General features: G+C 37.9%; 3 protein-coding genes and 1 long non-coding RNA gene across 30 annotated transcripts in view; 2 read left to right on the forward strand and 2 right to left on the reverse strand.

Annotated features, from left to right (window-relative positions):
* Nucleotides 1-844, reverse strand: part of LOC122998366 (doublecortin domain-containing protein 2) — an 87091-nt gene extending 86247 nt beyond the window's left edge. For 5 of the 26 annotated variants that reach the window (XR_006407406.1, XR_006407407.1, XM_044375230.1 and 2 more), the window contains exon 1: nt 268-824. Coding sequence is in view for 18 of the 26 variants with exons in the window: in XM_044375230.1 (XP_044231165.1) it covers nt 268-551 (284 nt within the window). In the remaining 8 variants the exon portion in view is untranslated. Of the gene's footprint in view, nt 1-267 lie in introns of all 26 variants that reach the window. The other 21 variants (XR_006407408.1, XR_006407410.1, XM_044375238.1 and 18 more) reach the window with 13 other exon arrangements.
* Nucleotides 603-3403, forward strand: LOC122998368. The gene is made up of 3 exons (XR_006407414.1): nt 603-698; nt 1009-1158; nt 1887-3403. It is a non-coding gene; the product is annotated as an uncharacterized LOC122998368 (long non-coding RNA).
* Nucleotides 3404-3439: 36 nt separating this feature from the next.
* colec11 (collectin sub-family member 11) lies at nt 3440-6694 on the reverse strand. Its single transcript, XM_044375242.1, has 7 exons — nt 6025-6694; nt 5216-5378; nt 5040-5111; nt 4425-4496; nt 4271-4324; nt 4061-4156; nt 3440-3850 (listed from the first exon to the last, which is right to left on the reverse strand). The coding sequence occupies exons 2-7, from the start codon at nt 5346-5348 to the stop codon at nt 3459-3461; spliced, it is 819 nt and encodes a 272-aa protein (XP_044231177.1). The 5' UTR covers nt 5349-5378; nt 6025-6694; the 3' UTR covers nt 3440-3458.
* Nucleotides 6695-8194: 1500 nt separating this feature from the next.
* Nucleotides 8195-23891, forward strand: part of myo6b (myosin VIb) — a 39453-nt gene continuing 23756 nt past the window's right edge. The window contains exons 1-12 of one of the 2 annotated variants that reach the window (XM_044375582.1): nt 8195-8501; nt 13339-13485; nt 16913-16982; nt 17098-17171; nt 17609-17738; nt 18078-18183; nt 18791-18846; nt 18940-19037; nt 19161-19325; nt 20026-20106; nt 21785-21965; nt 23030-23174. In XM_044375582.1, coding sequence (XP_044231517.1) covers nt 13369-13485; nt 16913-16982; nt 17098-17171; nt 17609-17738; nt 18078-18183; nt 18791-18846; nt 18940-19037; nt 19161-19325; nt 20026-20106; nt 21785-21965; nt 23030-23174 — 1223 coding nt within the window. In that variant the 5' untranslated portion in view covers nt 8195-8501; nt 13339-13368. The remainder of the gene's footprint in view (nt 8502-13338; nt 13486-16912; nt 16983-17097; nt 17172-17608; nt 17739-18077; nt 18184-18790; nt 18847-18939; nt 19038-19160; nt 19326-20025; nt 20107-21784; nt 21966-23029; nt 23175-23891) is intronic. The other variant, XM_044375583.1, reaches the window with a different exon arrangement.

Here is a 23891-nt window from a genome sequence, read left to right on the forward strand (position 1 = left end):
CTTGAAAATGCAAGTTAAAATAAAATACTTTACTAAAGCTATGAAAAACTAATTGTACAACTGAATATATAACAAAAAATTGCTCTAGAAAGTATGCTAATTACGTAAAACTAAGGTTAGCTGAAAGGAATATGGTCCGCAAGACGGCACAAATACGCAACCGTTAACGCAACGTTTAAACTACTGCAATGGAGTTAACAGCTATATTTTGAGGACTAAGTTAATTAATGTCCATCCACTAAAAGAAGCGAACAACATGGTACCTACTCCAGCTTTTTGAACTGCTCATTTCCCGCTGCTACATACACACCGCCGTGCGTCAAGTCGTCCAAATGCTGAACTCTGTGGCCCTGCCTGGGAGTGTACAGCTTCCTCACGGCGCCAAACGGAGCTTCAATTCCCCTGGTTAAAGAGGTCATGAAATTGTCAAAAGTCACCACCTGACGCGGGTTCACAACTATTTTTCTTCCTGGAAAGAAAGCGTCCCCGTTCCTGTAGACAATTATTGTTTTTGTCGGCGGCAGGTCACCTCTCCCTGATGTCCCGGGCATAATTTTTAAGTTAGCTTTAACAGTTAAAAAAACACTATAACGGCACTTGGTGTCAAAAGTAAATGATTCACTAGCAGGTGTTTTGAGCCTCCGGAGACGTAACTGGAGATAGCATCTGATATGGAAACCAGTTCTTCCACATCAGAGGTGTAGCATCAGGAAACCTATACCCCGTCTGTGTTGTTGTTGTTTACTGGGGTCTTCCTTTTGTATGAAGCTGATTCCAAAACTTAAGTGTTTCCAAGGCAACCAGAAGGGGAAAATTAATCGACTGTAGTAACCGCAGCAGCTTTAAGATGACCACAAAATAGGCCTATACAGCTAATAACATATCTGGCATCCATTAATTTGAGTTCTTATGTTTACAGCTAATTCAACATTTTGTGATATGTTGAAATGTCTTATTTCTTTGCATGTGATATAATAGGCTGTGTGATAAAAACTCAATTTTTTACAGGGTTTTCTTGCCAGTGGCCCTTAATCCACATTCTGTGATCTCTGGACTCCTACCGTTGAATGAACCAGATTCAGAAGTCCATGGTGGTTTGCATTTTGAAGGCTGACTGGTTACTGGTGTGTATCATGTGCTGGAGCATATATACAGTGGGTGAGTTTTACATTGCAACAACACATAGGCCAAAATGTAGACTTGTAAGTTTAAAAAGAGAATAGATTATAGCAAGATTTAGTTTGGGCAAATTCCCTAACAGTAAAATAAAAAGTAACACTAAAACTGGGTCAAAACAACCCCTTCTTGAGTGGCTTTCTGGGTAACATTGACCCAGTATTGTGTTGGTGCTTTACTGACCCAAATTGGGTAAAATTTTAACCTAGTCTGTAGAGGAAAACCACAATATGGGCATCTGGTTTAGCTGAGTCATCCTTCTCACATTCTCAATGTGTGTCTAATTGGCTTTAGTTTAGCCTGGATTTGCTTCACCAACTTGTTCCCCAGCGCCACTTTTACTTATTTTCACACAGGCTTGTGTTGCTCTTCTGACATTCTGAAATCTACCAGATCTATGAATGCTTGTTTATGTCACCTAAAAATATTAAATACTGTGGCAAGAGCAAGTAATGTTATCCATTTGTTTGTTTATGTTTATAGAATGTTATGTTTTATTTAGGTGTATGTCTTAAGTACACCTCTGACCTTTCATCCCTCTATGCTCCATGTTTCTTTACACATCCACCGTTAAACACCACTACTTCTGCATTTGAATTAAAATAATACATTTCTGTAGTGGATATAAAAGTGATAATAAAGTCACATGCAGTGCTGAATGTGTTTTTTTCTTGTTTTCATACACTGAAGCCCTAATCTCCCTTTTGCAGGCCACTTCACCACAGACTGTCCACTGTTCGACAGAACTGTCTAAATTGTTTACCACAAAGGTAACCAGAGATTGCACCAACAATGGCACCTAATTGGTCTATGCCAGACAACTCCTGGTCAATTAAATGCATAATTCATCTTGGCATTAATTATTCATCTCTTAAGGGACTGGTGCTGTGCTTTATTAGGAGGACTGCATCATGCATATTCAAATTCATTTTCTTAGTGGGACGCAATAGGATATCATCTCAGCTGGGAGGCCCATCCTAAAAACAATACGACTGTAAGACAGCTTGTATTGATCGCACAACTAAACCAAAGAGGGTTTGCAAAGAGGAAGGTGTGTAATGTCTCATTTTTGTCACTCAGCAAACATTACACTGTCTAACGGTTGCTGTATAATTAATCTGTTATTATTGCTAACTCTCTTGTGTTTAGATAATGTTATTTTTAAATAATAGTCATGTCACTGTAAAATTGTCTGTTAATTTAAAAAAATTAACACTATATGCCATTGTGTTTAGTCTACACATTGTGTTTTGTAGTGGTATTCCTTCACTGTTACTGCACAATTGCTCCTGTGTCTTGTTGAGTAGAGAAGCAAGGGGAAAGTTTACTTTAATACGCTTAAAAGTTAATGCCACCCACTTTAAAAACCACAATTTCTACAGTAATCACTGTGCCCTGGTGGTTAAGTCAATACTTCACATTCACTCTAGAGATTGAAAAGTGAATGTTTTATGATGTGAGGTCACTTTGATGTACTGCTCAATAGATATAGATACTATATAGGGCACAGCCTTTGTTGACCCACAAGGTTTTTGTGTGAGTTATTGCACCCAAAGGATTTTTGCATACTAGAGAAGGAGGACTTATCCGTTAGCATTAGGTTAGGGTTTTGAACAGAAGACTGAAGCAGCAATAACATTTTTTACCACTAGGTGGAGGCTTTTTCAGGATTTTGATCGAGGCGCTGCTCCACAAAATAACTGTAATCAACACAGGCAGAGAATAATGTACAGACACTGTCTCTCTTTTTTAAATTATCAGTGAATGTTTATTGTACAGCAACCACCATAAAATGTATAATATGAATATAAAATGCATATTGTTTTCTATTTCTCTGATTAAAAGCACCCAACTGGAACAAAATTTTTATTTAATTTCATATTTTATGCAGAATATACAGGCCTCTACATGGATGGATTTGTCTTGTTTGTTGATGGCATGGTTGCAGATATTGCTCAGTAGATAGTCTTCATAATATAAAAACTCAATACATTGCCTGGCAAGCTGCTGGAGACACTAATGAATCACACAGTATGGGATTAAGGGTGCGCATAAAATAAGCGAAATTCTAACAAAAGAACAAAAATGCCTGTATAAATAGCTCATAAGGAAAAAGATAGAAAATACAGTATACTACTTTCCACAATTTGTGTGTCACTTTGTCATCTTATTTACAGATAGAAGATAGAACACAGAAAAGTTCATCTTACTTTTGCTTTTTCATATATATATATTTAAGGTTTTATCCATTCTTTCAGAAGTCTCTTCAACATGGACTAAACTCAGACACTGTCTTTGTCAAATTCACAAACAAAATACATGGTGGGGTGGCACGCCACATCAGTCCACTCCCCAGAGGCCACCATCTCAGCACAGTCCTCATCATCATAGGCATTGTTGGGCTCTCCTTTCCTCCATTTGCTGAAAGTGGACATGGGAGACTGATCCACATAGGTGAAAACACCCTCACGGTCCAGGTCATGAATGCCAATATAGACTCTGCTCAGGCCTGCTTCTGTAATGTACCCTGCGATGGCAGCGTTGGCTCCCTCATCCTTGGGCATGGCCAGGTGCCCTCCCCTCGTCTGACAGTAGACTTCGGCATCAGTGTAGCGTTTCTCCTCCTTCACCAACAGATAGACCTTACTGTCTGTCTCTTTTATGCCAGCAACAGCTGCAGGGGAGGGCAGTGCTGAAAAATGAGGACTTGTATTTCTATAAATTTCACATTGACATGCCCAGCATTTGCAGTTCTTTGAGTATAACAAGTGAAGCAATAGCATGGATATATGAAATGATAACAATGAAGAAAAATAAACATCAAAATGTTTTCAAAATTGAGGACAAGTATTTTTGCGATAGACACAGAATGCTAAAATCATACCATTTTTAATGAACTTCAGTTCGGAGGATAGCTGTGCCACAAGAATGTCCATTTCTCCAATCATCTTTCTCATTGGTGTGCACTCACATGGAACACCTAACAAGACAAAAAATGTGGGTGATTACCATATTAATTAGTTGTCAAATTTCACCAAATGTGTGTTTAATCCTGCAGAAATGACAAACTGAAGAAGATGGTTTTATATTTCACCTGGCTCTCCATCGGGGCCCCTTGGACCTGGATCTCCCATATCTCCCTTTGCACCTGAGATAGAAAATATGTGATTATTAATCAAAAATGAAACATGCTGTAAACTATGTATTCAAAACAGAGGAACATGTCTGAAGAATATTTTTATAATGACCTTTCATTCCACTTGGGCCCACTTTTCCATAACGTCCCATTACGCCTTTCTGTCCTTTAAGCCCAGGTGAACCTAAAAAGGGTGTGTGTGACATATTTTGTACTGTGCAATCTATTACAAAAACTATATAACATCTAAATAACATTTCTGTAGACATTGCACACCTTCAAAGATTTTCAAGTATTACAGATTACCTGAAATTTTCAAACTCGCTACCATTAAAAAGCTGATGCTGTGTAATCTCCTCTAGTATGTTAAAAGTATGTGAACACCACTCCTCATTAACGTCTTCAGTAAACACTTCAACACTGAAAACCATTTCTCCTCCAACCTCTCACCCAAATGTAAACACACGGCCATCTCTGGATGGCTTGTTAGTGATGTAACAGCACATTATCAGCCCGAGCAATGTGATCTTTGCTCCAGTTCTTTTTGTTTTAGCCAAATGGTAGTGGTGAGAAAATAAGGAAAAGCATAACATTTGGGTGTATTGCAACTCCTTTTCACCGCAATGAGAAACAGTATATTCTTCAAGAGGTATGATATTCTAAGCAAATACATTTTTGTTGAAAATAAAAATCAAGACAAATATTCTGCAGTACAAAAAAATGATACCAATTTCTCCTGGAGGGCCAACTCTTCCTGGTCTCCCCGGTGCCCCCTTTTGCCCTTTCTCTCCTGGTTCTCCTTTTGCAAAGAAGACAGCAAAGAAAATTCAGAAAACATGAAAACAGAGTCTATTTGTGTTCAGTTTGTATGGTGCATGTGTAAAAGCATGTAGAACAGCATGCCTTTGAGTCCCGGGACGAGGATCTGAACAGTGCAGGGCTCCTCTGTCAAGTGCTGTCCATAAGATGTCTGCAGTGTTAATAAACTCAGCACATACATTAGTATAATTGGCAGTAAATGCTTCTCTCCTCTCATCCTTCTACATGGGCCGGTTGGTAGGCTATACTAAAGAAACAGGAGAGATTGAGAAAATACAAATTGTTAAGAATTATGCACAAAATAACTCAATCTTGACTAGATATCTCTAAGAATATGCAGTATTTCAGATCTGAAATAGGGGAATCAGAAGTGAACATTTGTTTCAACAGCAAATAAATAACGCTACAAGTTAATCCCATCATATAGTATAAACCTATCTTCCATTACATCCAGTTTTACTGAGGCAGGCTACCAAATTCCTGCAAGAACACACCCTACTATAATCAAAACAAGCAAACATCCCTTTGAATAAGAAACTATACATGCAGCATTTATTTCACAAAAATATACCCCAAAAAACTTTGAAAAAAGCATCATTCTTTTCCCTGAGAAATACTCGGGAGTTGCCTTAACTCCTTCCATGTGTTCATAGCCAGAGACACTAGTTTAATGAAGAAAAACATTGTTTTAAACCAATCCATATATATCTTTCCAATGAAATAATGCTTGATGTAAACAGCTAAGGATATGGAAGCCACATTCAGAATCTCATTCACATAAACCAGCCTTGCTATAATAAACTTGGCATCACTAATATCAGGAATACATATAATATCTGAAAAAAGTTATTATGGCTTGAACAGTTTACTGCATTTCAATGTGTATAGCTTACCTGTAGAGGAATTATCCAAACAAGAAGCAGAAACTGTTGCCAGCTTGCAAGAGCTTTGAATGCTACTGGTCCAACAGAAACATTTCATGCTCCTCCACAGGCACGGCAGAATGTGTGTGATAGGACATTATAAACACAGATAAAGTCCAAAGCAGCTGGGGCCCCACAGATAATTAGCTGGGAAAGTAGTTGAGTGATTGACAGCAAGAGGGGCCGATAGCTACACTGACTCAACTGCAAACTTTATCAGATGGAAAAGCAAATGAATCTACAAAGCTTTTTGGATCATTTCAGACAATCATTCTAATATTTATTCACTCTGATGTTCACTACCTTTGTAGTTGTAGTGCTATATTACTTTGCTTTAGTTTGTGTAGGGTGCCGGAACTTTTTAAAACAATTTAATAAGGGTGTGCCTATAGCTAATGCAGTTTATTGTATTAATATGCTAGATGACATAAGAGTCCCAGTTCTCTTAAAGCTTTCTGGGTCTATGTAGTATGAAAAAATTACTTATCTCTATATGCTCCTCAGAAAAAATGGAGTATATTTTGTATGAGATTAATGATACAATAGAGCCAAACATATAGTGTTGTTTTTCTTGGGAGGACAGGTTCATATAAATGTGCAAATGTTTACTTTCTACAGCAACACAGCAGGGAACCATGAAAAGTTGTGGCAGAATCTAGTCCTCTCATTCCTCCACAAAAAGCTCACTGAATTATTCAGGGAGTCCATTTGATGATTTTTCTTAGTTCTTACACAAATAACAATGTGATTCAATGTCAAGTAAAGAGTATTTATATTCCAGTTGCAGTTAGGCGTGTGTTTCTGTGGAAAAGCAGAGATACTGCTGAAGCTGGCACGGACTGTAGATCTTTCACAATCTTTGTTCTTATGAGTGATGGCTCTATCTTGTTCATATTTTCTGTGGTGTAACTGCACATTTTCTGCACTTTGATGTCCAAGAGTCAATCCAAGTCAAGCATTTAGATAAATACACTAGTTCAGTTGTGCTGTATAGCATTTGTGCCATCATCATTTCCCCAGAGTGCAGTGGTTCTATGTGATGATTATCTCTCCAGTGCATCCCTTCTCCACTCTTCACTCCTCTGCATTCCCATAAGAGGGTAGAGGGAAGACTAAGCTGGTTAGGGATTTGACTTCAGACATATAGATCTGCTTCTCCCATATTTGGCCACCTGATGGAGCTATTGTCCATGCAAGCACATCAGTGGACTTCAGTAGAAGTGGACTTCAGCAATGGAAACTGTATCAGCCTTTTTTTTTTTTTTTGCAAAATATCAGTCAGTATAACATTACCTCACATACCACATCATCAAAATAATAAAAAAAAAGTTGCCAGTTGTTGCTTGAGGATGTGCTTTTGTTTCCAAAGATAAATTATATCAGCGTCTGATATGGTCAAGTGATGCTTGTTTTTGTTGTGCATTATTTAAGATGACATGCAATTACTAACTTGGACTTTTAACTTGTGAACAAAAATGCCCTGTTAGTTTTTATATGCTGTCATCTAGTGTCAGTAATCAGATACGCTCCAATACAGGGGTATCAGATATCCTAATTAGATTTACAAACCCAGAGGCGGCTTTCAATGGTGGATTGGGTGTCTCCTTCAAAAATCCCCCCAAAAGTTTTAGATTACCTGTCTCTGAAATATTTATGACTCTCAAGGCAACATTTACTGTCTTTTCATTGCAGCCAATGCACCCAGTAATCGGGTGTGTACTTAATAGACCCTCTCTCAACTTTGTTGAAGTTTAATCTATATCATAAGCTCCAATGTCAATATATTTAGTAACTTCAGTGGTATAACAAGACTCATAGTGAGTGTAATTGTATAGTGCATGTGGTGACATATAGATAAAGATCGCTGGTTGCTGACTTGATATTCTTTATATTATTTATTATTTTTTGACCTCCCACATTTTTTAACAATAAAAGCAATAATAACTCATACTCTAAAACAAACAAACACAAAACAGCCCCACCCTAGAGCTAAAACTGCATAGTTTGATTTATGTATAGCCTGTTTATGCTATATCATGCATTTCAGTCTTCATCAGATTAAAAAATATTTTTTAATTTTAGAGCACTCATACTCATGCATATTTGTAAAGGGATTCATTTGTGTGTCATTGTGTTCTCTGTCATGTCGCTGTAAGGAAACTATGTCAAGTTTGGAAATATGTCTGGGATTTACCTGACACAGGATCTTACGAGCAGCACCTCAACGCACCTTTAATAGTTTACAGTCAGAGTGACGTCACCTGTGCTCACCGGAGCGTGAGCACAGCCTGTCATCCAGACAGCTTGCAGCAGCTCCGTCCGTCCTGCACCGGGAGGAAAGAACGAGAAAGCTGGGACTATTGCTACAGCCACTCATCCGTATGAGGGACCTAAAACTCTTCACTGTCGCCCTGAAAGTAAATTTGACTGTCTGAAGGATACGAGTCGTAAGTGTCCACGCTTGTGTCTAACTTTTACACTTTTTAATAGGCGAATAGCCAGTTACAGAAACAGCTTCAGGTACTTCGTGTTATCTTTACAGTAACCTTATCCTGAGATAGCCTAGAGTGAGTGCAGTGTCTCTATCTGCGTATGCTAACTATAACTTTAGTCTTTAATCACAGCTTGCTGACTTAATGAGTGTTTGGTGTCACACTCTTACAGTAGTCATTATGGCTTATATATAGTGTTTATAACGTGCCGTTAGTCTCTTGCACAGAGGTTGTTGATATGTTTAAATTCACCTAATTATGAGGTTGTCTTGAACTGACCCTAAAAATCACAGTACCTCTTTTGAACTTGTATGACATCATACACATTTATAGTGTCTTTATAGGAATAACATGGTTACATTAGGTGTATGTTCTGTAATATTTATTTCATTCAATTGCGTTATCTCCTCTGTCTGCCTAAATTTTACTACCTCTTACACATAACCACTCATGTCTAAATACCAGAACACCATCTTGTCTGACCTTTTTTTTTTTTTTTAAAGATATACCTCTGAGAGTGTGACCTGTGTGTACTGTACATCTCTCTTCCTCCTGTTGGCCTGTAGCTGATATGCATTTTCCGTGTGCCTTCCCCTGGTAGAGAACAGGAAACAAGAGGCAGGAAACAAGAGGCGTGTTTGTGTGTCCTGCTTCAACTCTGACTCAGTGTCCATTCATGTCTGTGTATATTTATGTTTCCTTCTCCCTGTACTGGATGTCTCTGTGTTTCACAGGACATTTGACACCCCTCTGATCTGCATTGCCTCGAATGATCACTGACTTTTATTTGTTAGACTTGGACCTCTCTTGAAGCGTCTCACCTCTCTCTGTCTGGATTAGGGTCAAACACTAAGAGGATTTAAGGCTGCAGAGTCAAAGTTACTCATGAGACATCGGTCTCAGTTTTGTTGAGAGCTTTGAGATGCTTTGAGATGTGACTCCCTAAGTGATATACCAGATTGTTTGGTATGCTTTGAAAGTAGCATATGAAAGCTCTTGGTTCAGAGAACAGAGCTGTATATCATGAGGGCAGATGTGTCATGTATGGAGTTGTGTTTGCAGCACATGGGCACGCTCTTTGTGTATGAGGTTCGAGCATGAATTTCGCCTTTACTCTATATGGAATATTTCCATTATATGAAGATGTGTGTAGCTATGTAGGCTTTCAGTGTTCATGTAGATTTGAACTGGACATGCTGTAATAAAAGCTTTGTGATAGGCAGCTGTCTAACATAAACAGTCTTGAGGATTCCTCAGCCTTGATCTCACGCTTGGAGGTCGAAGATAAAGTAATCTTATCCTCCTTTCTCCTTCTGGTGCATTTACTCAAGCTTTTCCTTGCCACTCCTGCTCTGAATGCAGAGTTGTGCTATGTATAGTTTTAATGTTTGTTAATCAAACGATCATCACTGCAACAAGTGGTGTGCATGCAGTCTAAGTTTCTAAGAGCAGATAAAGCCTCCGCACTTGTTGCAACCAACTCTGATTAGTGTTGTAAATTCAGATTTCTGTATTTACCTCTTGTGTCCTATCAGTGTTAAGACATTTCATTGGCTTTACTGCTGCTTTTTACAACTAGCAGTGAAGTTCAAGAGGACTGGTATTATCTTTCAGAATTGATAATTTGCTTTTATGTGGGCCGCAAGGTGATAACATTGTAACATTGGTGCGAGGGTTTCCTCTGGTTGTCTTCAAACATACCAAGAACAGGCAGTTTAGGTTGATTGGCATCTCTAAATTGCCCATAGATATGAATATGAGTGTGAATGCCCTGTGATTGACTGGCATCCTGTGCAGGGTTTACCTCGCCTCTCGCCCAGTGTCAGCTGGGTCAGCTCCAGTCAAAACATTTTTTTTTTTTTATTCATTTAACCTTTACTTAACCAGACATTATTTTACGAGAGCATCCTGGCCAAGACAGGCAGCAGCACAATTAACAGGGTTGCAGACATAAAAAAACATATCAATTTACAATGAAAATAAAGAAGAAATTACAGAATTGTAAGATATTGAAATATTCATCAGTGTTTGTTGAAATCATCAACATCAGGGATAAAACAGGGACAATATGAGTCAGTAAAAACATCTACAGCCAGATGTGCCTGCCTCCAAGTCATCTAGAATTACTTTAAATGCATCCAGTGAGACCAGCTCCCAAAGATTCAGGTAGTTTTGCAACAATATCCAAACCATATTTAAACACCTAGCTCAGTAGTCCAGGCTTTAGGGACATCTACTATAAACAGAAGATTAATGCTCTAATAATAAATGGGCCATGTAACAATAAATTGAGATAACAGCATGCCCTTTGTCCGACATAACATTCACTTTTTGCGGAACCAGTTAAAATATTAAGCTCATTTAGGCCTACATTTTTGTAATAAATCCATCACAGATTACGTAGATGCAAACTAGGTTTTCACTCATTATTCATACAACTAAGTTGTTAATTATTTTGTACATCATTACATATGTTTATTTTGCATCAACATAGTTAGACAGGTGCTCTTCAAATAATCCAGTTCATTTAAATTCGTAACAGTATTCTCCTGAAGCAAAGCATTTGATGAAGCTTAATGTAGAATTTGTAGAATGTAGAATGTTTTAGATTTAGCCAGACAGCACCTTTCTACTCTGATGGGTTTACCATCTGAGTCTTGTGTTACAAAACCTTTGAAAGGAGTGACAGACTGAAAATTGCAATGGCGTATCACTCGTCAGTCCGCAGTCAGCTCTTGCCAGATGTACTGTAGGTGTACTGACCATACATGACATGTGTTGATAATAAAATCAATTAAAGTCTGACTGCTGCTGCCTTATTACTCTTAGCACTAACATGCAATAATTTATCTTTAGTTTAGGAGGACAGAAATGATTAACTGGTATTACAACAAAGTTATTCTGCTACAAAATTAATCAACTATTCAAAAAGGCCTTTTAAATTCCTATTTCAGGAATATTATATAACAGAAAATGTTCAATAATGCAAGATCGTTATTGTGTTGCCACATCTATGTCCAGAAGGAAGACAGAAACAGATGGAGATGGTCACAGGTACAGGTTACCATCTCCAGTCTGCCCCTTCGTTGGATCCAACATAATACTGAGTTGATATACCTGGTGAACTTTGGGTCCTTATTGAAGGCTGCATCAGCAGTTTCAAGCACCTGTCTTGTCTGATATTTGACCTCAATCCCTGAAGCTAATTAGACACTCAAGCATAACGTCAGCACTTTTGCTGTGAAGAACTCTCTGGTTGTAGGATTAACTGTCAAGAGCTGTCAACGACACGCATGTGAAAAGCATGATTTCATGCTGATGATGCTTTGAGGGTCTGCCAGGGTCTAGCTGCTGTTGTCAATTACAAAATAAAGCCTTGCAGTTTTGATATACAGTTGAATTCATAGTGTGTGTATTTTGGAAAAATAACAGTGTTCATTGATACCCAGGTTGCAATATGTTTGTGCCTGAGTCAGACTAAACTAGAATGATCAGAAAGCTTTATGTGTATTCCCTCTAGTGATTTTAGTCTGCTGCCTGTATTTGTTATTTGTAGTTATACAAAACTTAGATTTCATCTTCTATACAGTTCAGTGTTTCTCTGTATTCAGATGTGAATAATAAACTACAACTATACTTTCATAGCATGCATCCCAGATTAATCAACATAATATAATAATATCAACATATTAACACATTTCTGACCCGCTTTAAGTAGCGTTGCCTATTTGAGAATTTGTCTTTACTTTGGCTTAGGTGTAAGTAAAAAAGATTAGCTGTCATTTCCCTGCAAGTGTGTGTTTGCCTGTGTGTGTGTGTGTGCGTGCAGCCTAGGAAGTAATTATTACTACTTTATTTGTGATCAACACTAAACTTTAAGCTTTAGCAAAGGGCTGACTCCAATTTAGGTGCATAAGAGCCAATATACTGAAACTGCTAACTTCTATAGTACTCCACAGAATTTTACATACTTTGCCAGTGGCCATTGACAGAGTGATAAGAATTTGACAGTCAAATTTTAAATGGTATAGTCGCAGTCTTAGGTGCTTTCGCGTGAACACTGCAATCCAAACATCGACTGACAGGCCTGAGATGCTCCAAACATGGCTGGACAGTTTATGTCAGGTCACTTGGGATAGTGTTGTCCTCACTAGGGATTGCATAAGTCCCTCAGGAGACAACTCAAGTCATGCTCCACTGGAAAATCCTCTCACAGAAGATCAGTAAGAGGAATAACAGGTTAATGGAAAGCAAATGAAACAGCAGTAAGTGGGTCATGTCCCAATCGCACCATGTAAATGGCTGAGAAATGCCACTGTAGATCAGTTTGACAATAAAATCCTACCTATATTTGTTTTTGTAGGATTTCAATCAAGGTTCAGTCAGAGCTCTGATATTAGTCCCCATTTCAAGCAAAAGTTCATTCTTTACACAAAAGGTTATTGTGGCTTTTCACTGTATTGTAGGGTTAAGCAAAGACATGGATGTTATGAAAGGACACAGGAGGACATTTTGCCATGCAAAAAAGGTTCAGGTGCTTCTAGCCAGGACAGAGAAATGGAAAAATAACTTACTGAAGATTCTTATTCATGCAGTCTTTATATTAGCAATGTTGAAATGAAAACATTTATTTGTTAGGTATGCAGCTGTGAAGCAAAGTTGAAGTTATAAATTCAGTTGCACTTCAGTAAAAATGCAAAACTGCGTACAGCACTTTGCATATTGCCTATTTTAATATATATGTACTTTACTTTGTTCCTGTTGTGTCTTTTCCTCTTTCTGTTTCTCCCAGTTGTGTGGCTGTGCTGACTGGAGGTAAGCCATGGAGGATGGGAAGCCAGTATGGGCCCCGCACCCTACAGACGGGTTCCAGCTGGGCATGATTGTTGACATAGGAGCCGACACGCTCACCATAGAACCACTGAACCAGAAGGGCAAGGTGGGTTACCACTCACACACACACACACACACACACACACCCTGGCTTTCCATTTACAGGCAAAGTGAGTCCAACTGGGAAAATGGGCGATGGTAATGTTTTCCTTTCATGTGGTTCTGCAAGTTGATGGGAGAATTGCGTTCACTGAGTGGGTCACATAAATTGGGTGTTGTTTTCCTCTATCCCAGGAGGGGACTTACTACACACGCCAATACATACATTTATAAATTAATTTACAGTTTCATGAAGATACTGTACTTACAGTTTTTATAATTTTGTCAAACTGTCTGTATAAATTGCAATTTAAGGTTATAAAGGCACAGCAACACAACAATGTGTAAAACGTGAGAAACATGAGAGACCTCTTGTACAGAGGCATGAATAAATAAAAAGAAAAGCAGCAGGTGTTCTGATAGTGTTGCCTAGAGGGAGAGCTGCTCATTAGGAGGTAGAGGCCACCTGTTACACCTGAGCCATCATGTGTCCCCAGCAAGCAGGCCTCTGATGTTTACACCCGACATGTAGCAGTTGCTTTTGAATTTGTTTTGTTTCAAGTGCTCTCATCACAGCTACTGTATATGACTTTCACACAGCAGGCTTGCTATAGAAGGAATAGCACAGATGTATCTAGTATCATTAATGATGGCTCTGTTCCATGCAGCTGAGCCAGTAAACAATTATTATGAGCCAGCATGCAAAACACCAGGGCACTGTAACTGATATTATATACTAACTTTTATGTTCTTTATGTTCTTCCATATGTCATGTTCATGTATGAAGTATGTATTCCTTGCTTGACAAAAATATCTTAATTCCTTGACAAGTCACTTTTTGTCTAGTTTGAAACCTTATTTTCCTTGAAATATGTCTTCAGAAAAACATGTCTTTCCCTAGAAATACAGTCTCTTCTTTTTGAGAATCATTTTGAATCTTTTACAACATTTTTATATATTTAAAATTGATACTGTACTTCATTCTAATCTCAAGATAACACCAGTTACAAGAGACCTGTTGGAACAAAGTTGCATTGGAAACGGGCAATTATCTTACCCAATTGACAGAAGATAGCATAATATTAAAGCCTCTGGAAACGTGACTTGAAATCATAACAATGCATATATGATATCAAAGTTGAGTGTCTCATTAAGCATCCACAAAAATCTGAACGAAAATTAACATTCATAACTATTAGAAAACCTAGCTCAAAAACAGCTCATTTGGCTGCTCAAACCATTTCGCAGGACTGTCTGGGCATGTCCAGATCACGTTTGTATGACAGCTCACTTTCAGCTCAAGTACCACTTTATTTTCTATTCATTCACTAAAACGTTTTGCTGATATGGAATAAACTACTAAATCTATCAAATGGACCCTACTTGGTTAGAAAGCTTGACTAATCGACTAACTAGTAAAACAGGTTAGACCACCCAAATCTGTGTTTTTATTTAATTATACCTCCCGGAGTATGATGCTAATCATTTTAGCATTCTCCATTCACATACATGAAAAGGTTAGCATAGCTTAAACGTTTTGCTATTAACTACCAAATCTATCAAATTGACCCTACTTGGTTGAAAGCTTTAATAATCCACTAACAAACTAGGTACCACTTGAAACTGTGTTTTTATTTAACTATACCTCCTGGAGTATGGCGCTAATTGTTTTAGCATCTTCCATTCACTTACATGAAATGGTAGCATTAGCTTTTTTATTCAAAACTTTTGAGCTTATTATCAACTACCCCAGTAGTCTACTAGTTATCTTGACTAATTGGCTAACTAGCCGACTAGAGTAGACCACACATATCTGTTTTTATTGAACTATACCTTCCAGACTATGAAGCTAAGTGTTTTAGCATCTTTCATTCACTTACATGAAACGGTTAGCATTAGCATTGCTATGCTACACTTTTGAGCTACTTATCCACCCCGTGATTAATACAGATTTGGATGGTGTACCCAAGTCTGCTAGTTAGCTTAACACAGTAAATTTCAAACCATATCAGGCTAATTTGAATTCTCATTCTAGCTAAAAGCAAAGAAAAGTGCAGTGCATTGTTTTCTCATGGGGAAGATGAGAGTACGTGTTGTGAAGTCAGTCTGGCCAGATAGCCACGTCAATCATATTTCTCTTAAATATGATTGGGCAGGTATTTATTACGTAATAAATTCCCTAGTTTAGCCCCACCTAACTGCAACCCTGTAACAAGGGAAGGGAGAGAAACTTTTTAAAGAATTACATAGGCTATGTCAAAGGCTATGTTCTCATACTTTTTAGGTGTTTACTATATGCACATTTGATCCCAAATTACATGATTAATAGCCAATCATGGATTTGCCTTTCCAGGGGCTTTAAGACTGAAGCAGATTTGAATAAGTAAGAATTGAAGCTCACTTCGAATAGCTGTGAACTTGGACTGATCGTCGCAATGCATAAACTCTGCCCCATTTAGTGAGGGAATAAAAGGCCCATTGAGTATCTTTTTTTATTGCAGTGTTGAGCTCATTAGTGTCTCAGCCTGGTTGTCTCTTCTTTGTCAGTTTTATTACTTAGACATTTCTCACATTATTGTTATTGTGGCTGATTTGAGCCAAGTTACTGTAGAAAGCACACAAAGCAGATTCTGTTTATGCCAACAGCCTATTAGTGGTAATAAACCATGCATCATAGCACACACTGGGTCACACTCACACACACAAGCAGTGGTATTTATATCGGAAGTGTATAATGAAGATGTAAAGAAGTTTATTATATTGATCTATAGGTAATAATCAGAAGGTCATTGTTCTGCTTTTACCATGTCACTTGGTCCGATTGCCTTCCTATATGTGCAGCGTCAGTAAATTCCGTGGGCCTGTTTAATTGTTATGGTTGGAGTTTGGTTGGTTTTAATAATACAGTGACTTCATTGGTTCCCACAAGATCAACACAGAGCGCCACCACCGTCTCTTCTGTACCACACACACACTCACTTACTCACTCAGGTGTTCAGATCCTGTTGCTCTCCCACCAAATTATTCATTATCCTGCCATGTCCCCCCTTGTTTCTCTCACAGCCGGCTTGTTCCATTGAGTTTATTTCCATTAACTCAGACTCTTAAACAATAGAGTGAGAATATCAGTAACTAATTTAGCCTGGGAACATGTAGCGCCAAACATCATTACTGTGATCTTTAAGCATGATGAATGATTCATGTTTATGCATGCTTGCTTAGCTATTTTATGACTTTTTAATATGTATTTTTTTTTAATGTGTCTGCTACCAAACATTTGTTTTGTGTCGTAAGCTTTTCAAAAAAACAGAAGTAAACATTAATAATCTTGTACATGTTGACACAGATAAGTAGAGACAGTGCTACTTGTAGTAAGGCTATCCATCCTGGAAGCCATTTTAATGTTGTAGTAAGGAAAACTATTTATGTTTCAGACCTTTCTTGCTCCGATGAGTCAAGTCTTCCCTGCAGAAGATGATGTCAACAAACATGTCGATGACAACTGTAAGTTACAGTAATGCTCAGTCGGTTATTAAGTCCATTTTTACAATCAACAAGAGCTTTTTTCCCAGAAATAATTATATTTTATTTGTCTTGTCTGTTTTTTCTCTCTTTTCAGGTACCCTTATGTACTTGAATGAAGCCACTCTTCTCAACAATGTCAGAGTGCGGTACAATAAAGACCACATCTATGTATGTTTTCTTCTCCTGTTATAGCACCAGTATAATGTATTCTGTATATGCTCTTGCCACAGTTTAACGCCACTGCTATCCAGTTGCATCATAAGTAGATTCTTGATGGAGGACAGAAGGAGAGAGGATCCCTATCCTTGTTCCCCTGAGGGAAAAGTGCCAGGTGGTAAAGAGGGAAGGGCTAGCAAAGGGTCACAGAGTCAGACTGGCAAACCCAATCCTGATCCCAGTCACTCATTTAGGAAATGAGGGACAGCTGGTAGATGGGAAAAGTAAGGCAGGGAAACAAGTTAAGGCGTGTCTCACCATCCTTCATTGGACTCTTTTTCACCTCTGTTGTCTCTCATTATTCAATAATTGATGTATTTTTGCTATTTATGTATTAACTTCCACTGAATGCAGTGACACTAATCCTACCTATATTTATATCTTTACAGACTTATGTGGCCAACATCTTGATAGCTGTGAATCCTTACTGTGACATACCCAAACTATACGGCCCTGATGCCATCAAGTCATACCGAGGGAAGTCACTGGGCACTCTGCCACCTCACGTCTATGCTATAGGTGAGAGCTCACACCTAAAAGTAAGAGCTAAAAAAATAAGTAACAGGTCTATGTGAAACACATTATTTTAAAAAATGATAAGCACTGCGAGGTTACTTTCTAAACTTTATTAACATAACTGAATTGAAACATTTTCATTTGCTTGTTTGTTTCTTGAGGGGATTGGCAGGCTTCACCTTGTCTTTTTGTAAGCCTTCTTGTAAAAGTCATTCAAAAGTAACAACATGAAATTGAGCCCTGATTATTCCCTGTAGATGCTGTTATTCACACAGTACTACACTGTCATGCTAGAGAGGCAATTAATCTGTGATATGTTTTTTTTTTACTTGTTTGTTTTAGCTGACAAAGCCTACAGGGACATGAAGGTTCTAAAAATGAGCCAGTCAATCATAGTTTCTGGCGAATCTGGTGCTGGAAAAACTGAAAACACCAAGTTTGTTCTCAGGTATGAGCCTACATGACATGATGCGTCTCATTTCTTCCCTTCATCCTCACCTTGTGCCCTCTCCATTCAGGTTATGTGTTGAAAAATCTCCCTTTCCAAACCAAGATATTTCACCACCATACCTTCACTGCACTGCATTTAGAACTACTAATATACCTTGCAAATATCTCACAAACCAAGATGAAGAGTAGTAGAAGGTAATAGAAGATTAAACTGGATGCAGTTGCATCAAAAAGACAACTCTCCTCACACTTGCCATCAGCCTTATATGAGTCACAAGTGGTATTCTATTCCATAGTTTGTTTTTTCAACTACCCATCATAACTGTGTCTGTGAAGGGTGATGCCAAATGTTACAGAAATCAAAAGAAAGGTTTTCAGAATTGTTCAAATTGGATAAAAAAAACCCTTATGCACTGCAGTTGTATGTCTGGAATGTGTTAGTGTGTCACTTTGTCATGTCATAGCTGCTTTGGAAGTGAAAACAACTGTCATATAGTAATCTTTAAACTTTTTGTCTTTTTTGTCTTTCTATTTTTATCTTCTGGTGATTTGCTGTATAAATTCATTATTGTTGCTCTTCTCCTAATTTCATCCACATCCTGTAGATATCTGACCACAACATATGGAAGTGGTCAAGATATTGACGAGAGAATTGTAGAAGGTAATACATTAACAGACTAATAACTCATCAGTACTGTATGTACTGTGTGGGGGCAGTGTGATCCTGATTGTGTTTTTCCTATTCAAACTTCAGCAAATCCCCTTCTTGAGGCCTTTGGAAATGCAAAGACAGTCCGGAATAATAACAGTAGTCGCTTTGGAAAGTTTGTGGAAATCCACTTCAACGAGAAGGTAACAGATGACCACTGATTATGTTCTAGGTCGATCTGTTGTTGTTGATCTGTTGTATGCTGTGTATGGACCATGAATTGTAAAATCTGCTTTTAAAACCTGATTCTTCTCCTGTGTCACCAGAATGCAGTTGTGGGCGGATTTGTCTCCCATTACTTGTTAGAGAAGTCGAGAATTTGCATGCAAAGTAACGACGAGAGAAACTACCACATCTTCTACAGGCTGTGTGCTGGGGCATCTGAGGACATCAAGAAGAAACTGCACCTGGACTCTCCAGACAGCTTCAGGGTCAGTGAGCTCAGCCACACAGCAGCATCTTCAGTTTCAGTATTTGTCAGAAAAAAAAACACATATTGTGATTGTGTCAATAATTTTGTCTAGACTTTGCCAATATGCAGTTTTAATTAGTTATTTGGAGCAAACATGGGTTGGCAGTTCTGTGGAAACCCACTAGATGTCACATTAGTGTATTTTTAGTGGTATCTTGACACAAGTCAAAACACAAGTCCTCTCAAGCGGAATCAAAAAATCCCTTCAGTAACAAAATTTTTCAAAATTGAATTATGCCCCCGCCCCAAATGCAATTATCAACACAGTGGGTGCAGTCAGAGATCATAAAGGTGTTTATCCCAGCCGTTATTTTCTTCTGCATGCTCTACAAAACAATACTTAATGGAACAACAGGCAACTCGAGCTGTTCCTTTAGATGTTTATCATAGTATCATAATATCAGGTCCCTTAGGTGACACCCACATCAACAGAGGCAATTACTTCATGCGATTCACTAGTAGACAGCTGTGAAGCAATATTGAAAGAAAACAGTAAATCTTTCAGATGATGAAAATCAATACAAAAATCCCACCAAGAGTGAAATGCATTTACGTTATTTCTGATACATATTTGATTTGAATTACATATTTTCTGATTTTAATTCATGAAAATACTAATTTTATGTAAATGTTTTTAAGCTGCTTTTTCTCTGTTGCAGTACCTGAATCGAGGTTGCACCAGATATTTCGCCAGCAAGGACTCCGATAAACAAATCATGCAGAACCGCAAGAGTCCTGAGGTAATATCAAGCTCTGATGTAGTGTAAACACTCTAATCTGATACATTATTATTTTACTTTGGATGAGTAAGTGTCTAATGTCAAGAAAATAAAAGTAGTTTTCGATCCTTTCCTGTGGAATAAATGATTAAGATAGATATAGAGTACTGTAAAGCAAATCCCAGATCATATTTAAGTAAATCAGTTGCAGGTTAAAGGTGAAATCATATGCAAGAATTGGTCAGTAGGAATATTTTATGCCAAGAAATTAGTTCAGGTCTGTGTATTTGAAGAATTATGTACAACATGAAAAAGAACCAGTGCCTTGTTGAGTTGAGCTGCAAAGCCTGCAGGAAATGTGTAATTAATATCAAGAAACTATTAGAAGAATAAGTGTGATGTGTTGCTCTCTCAGGGACTAATTATGAATGTTCAATTCACTTCTTGTTTTCTAAGATGGAATGATATCTTCTTTTATGCTGATCACATTTCTGGAAAAATCAGATGAAGTAGTGGTAAACAAAAGAGCTTTCAGGTCACTATTAATGGATTTACTCTTAATGGGTTTTATTTAGCCTAGAACATCAGGAGCAGTACTATGAATGAAATGTATTTGACCTTTAAGGGAATTCATAACCTCTATTGTTTGAATTGTCATTCACACTTAGTTATGCTTTTTGTATATAACGGTTGTAATGTATTGATGGAAGTCATGTAAGCTGTGTGGATGTAAGTACATTGTGTGCCATAATTATGATGCTAATTAAGTCATCGTGCATCTTTCTGTCCCGCCAATCGTCTGTCTTATATAGGACAATAAGGTGATGTTTCTTTTTTTATCAGGGCTTTGTGCTCCCTGTTCTTTATCCTGTATTTTTTCCAAAGTAAACACTGAGACCCTCAGGTTTTACGTACTGCTCTTTGTAGTGTAAACAGGGAATAAGAGTGCATGCTTCCTCTTTGTCTGCATGTGTCTGACAGGTTTGAGTGGAATTGGTGCTGGGTGGTGCTTAAATGGTAAAAAACAAAGGACATTTGCTTATTCAGCTTGTTTCAATCATACAATACAGGGCTGTACAATTATAGTATGTGGTGGTTTTTTTCATAGTTCACAATCAATATATGTTAAAGATTGAAATGTATGTTACAATCAGGAGTGAAAATGTAGTCATAATTGTGCAGCCCTTGTTAATTATCACTATATGATTAATCTACGATCTTGACTCCTTCTATTCAGTGAAATTTCACACTGCATGCCTGTTCTTTCTGCTTTCATCATTCCTGAGATATTGCAAAACACTACACTGGCTCTGTCTTTTTTTGATGCATGAATAGTTGTCAAGACATTTGGAAACAAAACTACTGAAGCAGAATAGCCTTAGTTCATAGGATGGTGTGTTTGCTGTGGCTGCTGGTGGAGGCTAATTTAACAAATTGGTCAAATATTTTGGTTTATTGAATGTGCAAAGTCCACGTTAAACACGTGGCTTTTGTTGTTAAGTATGGGCTCTTGTGCTCAATTGAGAATCAGATTTACTCCGTATTTAAGGAAAATTAGATTAAATCACTTAAATACAGAACTTAGATTGCTATTCATAAATTGCATCTTGTTTGAGTAAATCTGAATTGAATTCTCACACATCGCCTATTTCTCTCTGTGATGTCTGTTTAGTTTCTCACTCAATTGTATGTTTTGCAGCATGTAAAGGTTGGTGCACTGAAGGACCCTCTTCTTGACGACCAGGGTGACTTTAACAGGATGTGCGTGGCCATGAAGAAGATTGGTCTGGATGACACTGAGAAGCTGGATCTATTTAGGGTAGTTGCTGGAGTTCTGCACCTGGGCAACATCGACTTTGAGGAAACAGGAAGCACTTCAGGTAGGACAGATGCTGAAACTAGAGATCTTTACAAGAGTTTTAGGGTAATCTGTGATCACTTTCATGTCCTTTGCCCTGTATTTTCTGTCTTTTTTGTAGTTTTTTAGCCACAGCCAAAGTAGTTATCACTGCTCATGTAAACCACCAACATCGTCTTATTTTTTCCAGCTTTTCTGCCGCCAGAAATAAGAAAAACTTAACTTTCTCTTCAAGAAAGTTAATTGTACAATATTTTATGAAGTTAATATATAGTCAGCTGAAATGAACTGAACAAATTAGCTTTTTCAATAAATATGATCTCACATATTTCTGCAGACATGTGTCATCAGATCAGTATAAGATTTTTAAGAACAGATCTACAGTATGTCCTTGGATATCACCATAGTTTAGTCTGGAGATAAATAAGACTTTGGTTACCCTGGCAACCATGATATCTCTCTCTCCTTGTCCTTTCTTGCTCATTCTTTCCCTTCCTCTCTCTGCAATCAAGGTGTTTATAATTTATTAAATAACTATACTTTAAAACTTTCTTCAGGGCAATTTTCAGTATTTTCTCACCCGCTACAATTGGTGTTAGCTCTTGCATTTTGTACACTATACCTTACACACAGTGAACCTGAACACCAGCTCTGCATCAGGTTGTTGATTTCACTTATTCATAGCTATAAGATCTAACCATTCACTCTCCAACCTATGAACGTCTCTCTGCTGTTTTTTGATGGGTCCCAAGAAAGTAAAAAAAAAACTTGACTATGCATGTTCTATTTTGGGACATAGCTATAAAACTCTGCTATGTCTGCAAAATCAAATTAATAAATCATGGTCTGTAAAGTGTAGATTCACTACTCCAACATCATCATCCAACATCGAGTTACAGTTACAGTACAGTAGTGTGATCACATTGCGGTTTTGTTATGAAATGTGTTTGTAATCATTTCCCTTAAAACCTGCTGATAGGAATTTATAAAGTACAGTTGGTACAAAGAAAAATAAAGTTATTTTGCAGAACCGTGTATTGTAGTTGGAGGATTATTAAGGCTTACATGTCTGTCTGTCTGTTTCAGGCGGCTGTGTTCTGAAGAATCAGTCCGGACAGACTCTGGAGTACTGCGCTGATCTGCTTGGTCTGGACCAGGATGATCTGCGGGTCAGCCTCACAGCAAGGGTCATGCTCACTACAGCAGGGGGCGCCAAAGGAACAGTTATCAAGTAAGAGCAAAAGCATTCCGCTTTAAAAACCGGTGACCCTTTGCAACTTTTGTTTTTTGGAGAAGAAATGATCCTCTTAGTTTTGTCCAGAAGCCACTGTTATTGTTTGTTGATAAAAAAAAACTGTCAGCTGTACTCTCCAAACTAACTGAAGACAATGAGTTCATGATAGATTTGTAAATGCCTGATGATCCTCAGACAGAGATTAACGAACAGGAATTTAAGCTAAGCAGTTGTTGCTGTACTTATCAGTATTAAACCACAACATACTAACATGTCTTTATTGTGTAAGACATTTAGATTAAATCCTCAATTAAGCCTTACTTCATGGTCTTAGTATGAAGAGAGAGTATGGTTGATCTAATTATTTTCTGCAGGCAAGTGCTCTGTGAGTCTGTGCCTCAAACACCATTGCAACCCCCAGTGTAAAACTGACACACTAACACAAATGTTGACAGATTTTGGCGATATCTTGCTTAGGTAAACTGTAAAAAAAACACATGTTCAGAGGAGAATATGGTGCAGTATCGTCACTGCTCCTGTGTACTTTGGTAGTGATGTGGTGTTTGAGTGATGGGGCCAGGTTTGGTAGATTAATATTTCAGGAAGGCCAGATGCTGGCCTGGCCTGGAAGTGTTTTCTCCACATAAATAATGCAGTCTGTATCTGAGGAGGCAGGCAAGCATGGCTGCACTACAGTAGAGGAGCAGGTGGAGC

Source organism: Thunnus albacares, chromosome 15 (assembly GCF_914725855.1).
Source record: "Thunnus albacares chromosome 15, fThuAlb1.1, whole genome shotgun sequence".
In the NCBI taxonomy this organism is placed as follows: domain Eukaryota; kingdom Metazoa; phylum Chordata; class Actinopteri; order Scombriformes; family Scombridae; genus Thunnus; species Thunnus albacares.